The following is a 9,082-nucleotide window of genomic DNA, read 5'->3' as shown; positions in this document are numbered from 1 at the left end:
CGACATGAAAGTCAAAGAAACACACATTTTTGTCCAAGAAATGTATAGCTTTTGGGGTACACAAAATGTAGATGAAAAGTTTCAAATCGACTCGTCTAATCGCAATAGGTCAGATGCAGAGTTGCGATTGCAGAAATACACACATTAGGCTACTGGGGAATGACCGCCAGGTGGCGACAAGTTGTTGCAAGACTAGCGCCCTATATAGAGATTGTAAGGCTATCAAATCTTTCAATCTTGCACTACTATACGGCGAGTCAGCTGCATGGTTGAAACTTCTCTCCCCCAACCCAGCATCCCTATTGTCCATTGAAGACAGATCATAGAGCAAAGCGAATCTTTGCCTGAAGGTATCCGGTTGTTAAGTCGTGATGAAAAAATAATTCTGTTTCCAGGTCCAACTGAGCCCAAAGTGGCTTGTTTTAAAAAAAAAAATGTCATTCTACTATTGACTCACTGCCTCAACCTAATAAAATCCTGTTTTTGTGGAGGCCTGGACTTTACCCTTGATTATATCATCTGGTTGCACAGCCACACTAATTACTCTGTCAGGCTTAAGCAGCTTTTTTTTAACCCTCATTAAAAAGGAGGCGAGATGAAAGGGTTCATAGGTCATGGAATCAGACTGGCTGCACTGGTCAACTGGTCAAAGAGGCAGGGACTGTGCCGCCAAACTTATGTAACAACCGGGGCGGTCATGAATATTCTGAGGTGTATTTGGGCGAGGTCATAGTCTACAAGTAAGCAGGCAAGCAATGCAGACTGTTGACAACAGAAGGGTCATGCATGTTTGGCTTCTCATAGTCTACACAAGCTTTGCAATGATGCTTCTCAATCAGAAACACATGAGATGGCACTTACGATGTGTTATAAAAATACATTTTGCTATGCAAGCACACACCTTGCATACCTGGGTGCAGTTGCACGGATTATGAATCAGACCTTAGGCCTGTTATAAATAACTCTGTTTAAACTGTGTTTAAAAATGTTGGGTTGTTGTGTAAGATGTAAATAAAAACAGAATGCTACGATTTGCAAGGTTCCAGCCCAGGGCCCTGTGGGCATGATGATGGGAGTGGTCTTTGCTGCTACCCCCATTGATGAGAAGTCGCCTAGCAAAGAGCTCAGCCTGGATGAGGTAAAGACCTGATCTACTGTATCACACACACACACACACACACACACACATACACACACACACACACACACACACACTAGTGTATGTACACACACACATACACACTATTCTATGTGAGTAGTGCCTATTGCTGCTCTAACAGTATCCTATCATAGCCTTGATTGCTGTGAGTCGCTTTGGATAAAAGCGTCTCACTATATGGCTAAATGTGAATATAAAATGTAATGCCCCATTGCCCCTGCTTCAGCCCTGTGTCCCTGTCCCAGACGGGCTCCTGATTAGTGTGTGTGTGTGTGTGTGTGTGTGTGTGTGTGTGTGTGTGTGTGTGTGTGTGTGTGTGTGTGTGTGTGTGCGCGCGCACGCACACAGCTGTCCCTCTACACCAGTCCACAGCCCAGGCTGCGTTACATAGAGCCGGCAACGGGCCAGCTGGAGCAGGGACTCACCGTTGTACGCCAGGCCACCCAGCCGTACATCACCTGGGGACAGGTACGCACGCACACCTGACACTGCCCCGTGGACATACTTAGACACATCCAGGAGTTGGACACACGCACACACACACACACACACAGTGTCGGTGAACAGACACATATGAGGTTGGTAGACGCACATACACACACAGTGGACACACAGGGGGATGATGGACACACATACACTCATGCTATGGAATCTGCAAGGAGATGGTCTGATGAGTTTGTTTGGATGTGCATATAGACCCAGATAATTCATAAATATCCCTCTCAGGAATTTCCTGATGATTCAAATGCTACCAGCCCGCCCCGCTGGCCTCTAGGCAGAGGAGGGATCATCTCAAATAGAACCTTTATTTAGATAGATATTTCATTGTCCTTGGACAAGTCCTGTACTTGTTGTCCTCGCCCCTTAGAATAAGAAACATACAGTGTTGCATGTAGAGGCACAAATAAGTCTATTCACACACAACACAGACATATGCAAGACTTGGATGATGTGTACAGATACGTACATAAACACAAACACACACACACACACACACACACACAATGCAGACATACTGAGCATTGATATGAAACGATGATTCATTGTTTTTTTTAACCAGATCTACTTCATAATTGTCCCCTGTCCTACTATACAAAATTAGTAGTCACACTACCAGCTAATCAGAAAAGAGTATTTTGGTAACACTTTATTTGAGGGGGTCTACATAAGGGTGACATGTAACCGTCATAAGAATGACATGGCACATGTCATGCCCATTAATGATACATTATTGATGTTTGTGACTGTCGTCATAATGTGTCATTCAGTTTTTGGAGTGTTTTTGACGAGTGTTACCGAGTGTTTCTTCTCTCTGGGTGATAAAATGCACAGAATTCAGACGTGCAGTTCAGAACTGCCGTGCTCTCCCTCAGGAGCACAAGGTGCTGGTGTGATACGCGCTGTCCTTTGCCACTCCGTTGGGAACTTGCATGTGCTTCATAGTTGCTAGTTGCTAGATGCCTGCCCTCATTGCCAAAGCGCTGCCTTGCATGGCCAATGGCGAGGCTCTAGCTTTGCTGCATACATGGCGACACAGACAGTGTGTGTGGAAGTTCATTTTGTACATAAATACTCAAGACACATACTTAATGGATAGCTTTTGTGTTTATTTGTTTGCTTATTTGTTTGTGTTTGAGCATACAACACTAATATCAGAACAACACTATACTGTAACATAATCAGCACTAACAAACAGTAACAACACTAATAACAACACTAATTACAAAACAACACAACAAAGTAACATCTTAGCACTAACACCTCACAATGGTTCAAGCAGCAAAATACTTAAAGAAATATTAATAACACAAACAATAACACAATCTTACTAATAATACAACACAACAGGAACAATGACACACTCAACACTGATAACATGAGCGACTCTTATAACACAACAGCACTAAGGACACAAACAACACTAACAAATTAATTGGTTCTTTTTGGTCATTTTATTATTTGACCTTGAGGCAACTCAAGTCTGAAGTCATATACTTGAATTTCTTTTGTAACCATTAAAGATGCAAGTGTTTTAATGAATTTGCATTTGTCCCGCTTTGTTGGTGCGTATGCGCGCCATTGGCTGTGTGTATGTCGCGGTGTCGTCATGCCAACACTATCGCTGTTATGGTCTCGTCACTGCTGTTCAGCAAACAACAAACTCGGCAGTGGACAAAGTGAAGGTACCTAGATGCACGTACACACACACATACACACACACACACACGTGTACACACATTCTTCAACACACAAAATAGATATATCCGTTGCGAAGATATATCTATGAAATGCTGAAAAACGTCATACTGCTTTCATTCCATTGGCTAGATCACCATGCTGTGGCTCCATTGGTTCATTCTCTGATGTTTTTTGCACCCAAGTCGCTGTGACTGCGTCCAGTGTGGTGCTATGTGGCAAGCATGCAGATGGCCAGGGTTAGCCTAAACCCAGCCGTGCATATGCCTCCCATGCTCCCTCTGTAATAATGTCATTTCCTCCTCTATGTGTCGTCATATCCTGTTGGAACCTGAAGGGGGTGTATGGGAAGGTGAAGCCTATAGCGGATGACGCCGTTCAAATGGGGAAAGGTGAGATGATTGTGTGAGTGATGGTGTGTGTGTGTGTGTGTGTGTGTGTGTGTGTGTGTGTGTGTGTGTGTGTTTGTATTCGTGTTTGTATTCGTGTGTGCTGGTCTGACTATTTTACATTACTAACGGTCTGACTATTCTACATTACAGTTAATTTTAGTCATAATTAATTTTAGGCGTAATCGTCAGCATACCTGTAATTATTTGTTATTTTTTTATTATTATTTGTCTAGATAAATGTATTCACTCTTTGTTTACATTGTGTTTGATCATTTTTGTATTACTCTTAGTCCTTTTGTTTCTGAAGCCATTTTAAGCTTGCAAGCTGGTGAGGTTGTCATTGTAGCAGTAATTGTTTCTTTTTTTGTTTGTTTGTTTGTTTTTTTTAATCTACAGCATTTGTACCTGTGTTTACATTCCTGTTCTAAACAGTTTTGTTGAATGTTTTCTTCTTGTGAGCAGACTGTTTACTGTTTTGTTTGTTGTTGTGTGCAGATGGTTATGTCTATCTTCAGAACCCTCCCCCAGAGTTCTATCCACGCGCAGGAGTTATCGGGTTCGCTGGCATCCTGGGACTGTTCTTGGCCCGAGGTGTGTGTGTGTGTCTGTGTCTGTGTCTGTGTCTGTGTCTGTGTCTGTCTCTGTCTCTGTCTCTGTCTCTGTCTCTGTCTCTGTCTCTGTGTTTATGTGTGGATGTTTGTGTACATGATGCAGTGTGGGAGTGTGTGTGGTAATGGTGGTGTGTGTGTGTGTGTATGTGTAAGTATATAATGTAGTGTGTGTGTTTAGGCTCTCGGTGGAAGAAGTTGGTGTATCCTACTGGACTGATGGCCATTGGAGCGTCTGTGTACTACCCTCAAAAGGCATCCGAAATGGCCAAGGTGTGTGTGTGTGTGTGTGTGTGTGTGTGTGTGTGTGTGTGTGTGTGTGTGTGTGTGTGTGTGTGTGTGTGTGTGTGTGTGTGTGTGTGTGTTGTGTTTAGTCGTTAGTGTTTGTTTGTTGAATGGGCACGGTTTGATACTGATCCACTTCTGATTGTGTTGCCAGGCTACTGGTGATGGCATATATGATTATGCACTGCAGGCCTATGTTGCCATGGAGCAACTGGTGAAGCCTCCACCCAAGCCGCTGAAAGAAAAGGTGTGCGTGTGTGTGTGTGTGTGTGTGTGTGTGTGTGTGTGTGTGTGTGTTTATTCATTCTGTTTAGGATCCAGGATGTATGTGTTTTTCACTTATGTTGCATTTACAATACGTGTGTGTGTGTGTGTGTGTGTGTGTGTGTGTGTGTGTGTGTGTGTTTATTCCTGTTTGTGAGTGTAGGCATGTTAGTGTGTGTGTTTTTCAGAATCAGCTTTATTGGGCAGGTTTGCGTGAACAAACAAGGAATTTGACTCCGGTTAATCTTTGCACTCAAGTACAACACTTAACATTAACATAAAAACAGTAAAAACAGTAAAAAAAAAAATAATAATTAAAAAAAGAATAAGGGCAGTAAGCTATGTAAAAGAATAAAGGAATAAATACAGTATGTACATTTACAAATAAATAGATGCTATGGTTGGGATAGTGTAATACAATTGTCTGGAGGGGGAGTATGGCCGTGAACACCTCAACAGACGCAGGCAAGAGGATGAGAGGGTGGGAGTAGTGCAGTAGGCTGAGGAATAGGCTTTTTGTTTAGTGTGTGTACATTATATTTCACTTTTTGACCAGTGGAGTGTGTGTCTGTCTGTCTCCAAAGGTTGAGAAAAGTGCCAAAGAGGAGACCAAAGCTTGAACTCTGGAGCCGGTAATGGACACACACACACACACATACACTCACACATATAATGCCTCTTCACTCACACACACACACACACACACACAAACACACACACACACACACACACACACACACACACACACACACACACACACACACACATACTGGTTTGGTAGAAGTCGTTAAGGCACCTCACATTTGTTTTTTTAGGGACTGGGACACACACACACACACTCTGCATTGCAATGACTTTTTACACAACTAAAAGGACTAGCAAAAATTCCCGGTGGAAACTCTGACACACACTCACGCACACACGCACACACATACAGATAGTGTTTGTCATTATACAAACACACTTGTCAAACACTATGCCTTTCTCTGCACACATAAGGGCTTCCAGATATTAACCACACACACACACACACACACACACACACACACACACACACACACACACACACATACACACACACACACACACACACATACACACACACACACACACACACACACACACACACACACACACACACACTCAACTACCATGTTCATAAGACACACTTCACTGAATGGCTAGTTCCTTAAGAGAGCTTCAGGGTGTCTTAGTGTAATGGTTAGACAAAGGGCAATAAACAGCAATAAACGTATGTTGTGGCTTTTGTATGCTTGATATTATGGTGGTGTGTGCTGTAAGCTTTTCTCATAGTGGATAGAGCACTGCAAGAGAGAAAGGTTTGGGAAATGAATGGTAAAAAGAAAATCCATTTGTTTACATTCAAATACCACTTATTAATTTCGTTGATGGTGATAGCCAATACAGGGATGATATGGAGTTCTGGGGTCTATTTATGGATGACAACGAGTTCAAACTTTAGTATGTGAGCAAAATAATGTTAATTGGAGAAGTTTTGAGCTACACCATTGTTTGCTTTAGAAACAAAATGATTTATAGCCTGTAGCAGTGGGCTCGGAGCCATGTCAAAATAAACCGCTATTTTTAAACTGACAAGGCTCAAAAGGCTCAAAATAGCCTCATACTTCAGTGGTAGTGGGAACAGGGTCCCTGCAGACAAAACAAAGTGTTGTAGACTTTGAACGTGTTCGGAGAGATTAAAACTAGGACCGTTTCTAAAGCCAGCGCATTACCTTCCTTCGTGCTCCGGTAGCGTCAAATGAGTTTGAGTTTGAGTTTATTCACAATACCACTGCAAACATTACAATAATCCAGTAGAGGTACAGAATCAGACGAACAAATCAGGGAGCGCATTCGACTTCTTGCTGAATCTGACTGAATCTTACAATACAAACATACATCAATATTTGAAAAGTTCAAAGTTTGAAAGTTTAAATTTGTTCATAAATAAATGTATTCATAAATCATTCATAAATAGACCCCAGGTTGTTTAACTTCATACGCTCATTTAGTGTTTGGTGACCTGTAGTGTATAAGTGTACAATGGAGGGAAAGTATTGGGACAAAAGTGAATTTAATGTTTTAAGTTGCTTAAATAATGTGTGTGTGTGTGTGTGTGTGTGTGTGTGTGTGTGTGTGTGTGTGTGTGTGTGTGTGTGTGTGTTTGTTTTCTCTCGTTCTGTGGGCAGGTCCAGGCTCCTTGACTTGTCTGAGGGAGACAGAACGAGTTCCAGGTTCCGTCCAGTTCTGAGCAAAGCCACACCCCTCAATCATATTCAAGCCCCTCCTCTACCCCAATACAACATTCTGCACTAGAATGAGACACAATATTCTAAAAAATAGTCCAACGGAATAGTCCAATGAAAAACATGAAAACAAAAGTGTGTGGACTCTTCTAAAGAATATTGTGCCTCCTCGTGTCCTGTACCTGAGAGGTTCACAGTGACCTCTTCCAACTGCACTAGAATAAGACACAACCCCAAGTGTGGTGACCACTCCCACAGGAGCGGGGTCTGTCCAATTATTTCTGTTACAACAGAAAGAAAAATTAACTAATGAACAATGTGTATACGTTTAAAAATGTTTTTTCGTAGATAAAGTAATTTGGAATTAAGGAAAAAAACTATTTTGTCTCAAATCTGTATTTGTTTAAAATAATCTTAAACATGTTTGATTAAGTTAAATTCACCTTGGAAACATGAATGTAAAAAATGGATTCATATTTATATAAATTATAAATGGTCTGACTGTGGAATTAAAGATGTATATTTGAAGATGGCCATCTGTTGTGTTTTTATGTGGGGCTGACTGATAGATACAGTATGTACTTATGCTGCAGCTTTGTGGAATCGCAGCTGTATTTGCACCCTTAATTTGACTCAATAACACCACACTCCGAGAGCGCAGACCTCCTCCTGGATCCAGACGGTGATAAGGATCACCCCCAAAATAATAGTTAATAGTTTCTCCCTTGGATCATTTCAGACCTTTCCTGAAAATGTCATCAAAATCCATCCATAATCTTTTGAGTTATCTTGCGAACAAAGAGACAAACAAACGAACAGACAAACAAACCCCAATGAAAACATAACCTCCTTGGCGGAGGTAAGAAAGCGCGTTTGGGATCCCAGCGGTGGCGCAACTGGCTGGGGCACCTGCACCGCACACCGGCGACCTGGGTTCGATTCCCCGTGGTCCTTTCCGGGTTCCTCCCGACTCTCTCTCCCATTCACTTCCTGTCATAATCCACTGTCCTTTAACATTAAAGGCATAAAAGCCCAAAAAATATGCTTAAAAAAAAGGAGAAAGCGCTTTTGACACCCAAAGCGCTTCACAGCGAAGGGGGAACTTCACTAACCACCACCAGTGTGAAGCGCCCACCTGTGTGACGCACGCGAGCCGTTATCCTCCAGAGCGCTCACCACACATCACACGCTTGAGGTGAAGAGTGGGGAAATGAGCGAGTCTAGACCTCACCCACAACAGTGATTTGAATGGGTTGATTTCTTTCATTTCCCAATTTTGAGAACCCATGACTCCATGAGGTGAAACGAAGTATCGTGCCAATTCCCCAGTTGATATGTGGTTCGGCACAACAACTCTACTTCCTTAGACGACTGAGGAGCGTTTATGTGAGCACCTGTGGGTGCATTTCTATGAAGCAGTCATAGATACCATCACCTCATCCATCACTGTCTGGTGTGGGAGCTCAGACAGTCGCACCAAAGGGAAATTAGAGTGTTGTCACCAAAGCCTCCAATATAATTTGTTGTGAGCTCTCTCCAGCCCACTCTAATAAATAATAACACATTGTATTTGGGACACCTTAAATAACAAAAGAAACTCCTGGACAATGCCAAATTGATCTGAGAGAAGTGTATGAATTTCCATTTTCACTAGCTTGTGTGAAACCAGACTAACACATTGGCTAGTTTGAATTTCACTGCTGGTTACAGCCTTGGAAGTCATACATCAGCGAGTTCGGAAACATACAGTAAGTCAATGGTGTCTGGAAGGGGAGGTAATGTGCAGGGGCTGGAGATCAGAAATCATAACAAAACGTTTTGGTTTTGAACATGTCCCTCTCCTCACATAGACCACTCCAAAGCGGTCTTCCTTGCCCATATAAGGAGATCTAAATCTCTAGATCTCCTTGG

At 42.4% G+C, this 9,082-nt stretch overlaps 1 protein-coding gene across 3 annotated transcripts in view; it reads left to right on the top strand.

The window, feature by feature from the left end:
• apooa (apolipoprotein O, a) overlaps window positions 1-7,699 on the top strand; it is a 14,844-nt gene extending 7,145 nt beyond the window's left edge. For 2 of the 3 annotated variants that reach the window (XM_062537149.1, XM_062537150.1), the window contains exons 2-10: window positions 1,040-1,138; window positions 1,508-1,627; window positions 3,310-3,342; window positions 3,693-3,747; window positions 4,243-4,338; window positions 4,537-4,628; window positions 4,795-4,887; window positions 5,489-5,536; window positions 7,115-7,699. In XM_062537149.1, the coding sequence (XP_062393133.1) occupies window positions 1,040-1,138; window positions 1,508-1,627; window positions 3,310-3,342; window positions 3,693-3,747; window positions 4,243-4,338; window positions 4,537-4,628; window positions 4,795-4,887; window positions 5,489-5,524 (624 nt within the window). In that variant the 3' untranslated portion in view covers window positions 5,525-5,536; window positions 7,115-7,699. The remainder of the gene's footprint in view (window positions 1-1,039; window positions 1,139-1,507; window positions 1,628-3,309; window positions 3,343-3,692; window positions 3,748-4,242; window positions 4,339-4,536; window positions 4,629-4,794; window positions 4,888-5,488; window positions 5,537-7,114) is intronic. The other variant, XM_062537151.1, reaches the window with a different exon arrangement.
• The last annotated feature ends 1,383 nt before the right edge of the window (window positions 7,700-9,082 follow it).

The sequence above is a fragment of the Sardina pilchardus genome, chromosome 5, assembly GCF_963854185.1.
Source record: "Sardina pilchardus chromosome 5, fSarPil1.1, whole genome shotgun sequence".
Classification (NCBI taxonomy): domain Eukaryota; kingdom Metazoa; phylum Chordata; class Actinopteri; order Clupeiformes; family Clupeidae; genus Sardina; species Sardina pilchardus.
The sequence above is the reverse complement of the archived record's forward strand: the minus strand, read 5'-3'. Positions and strand labels throughout refer to the sequence as shown.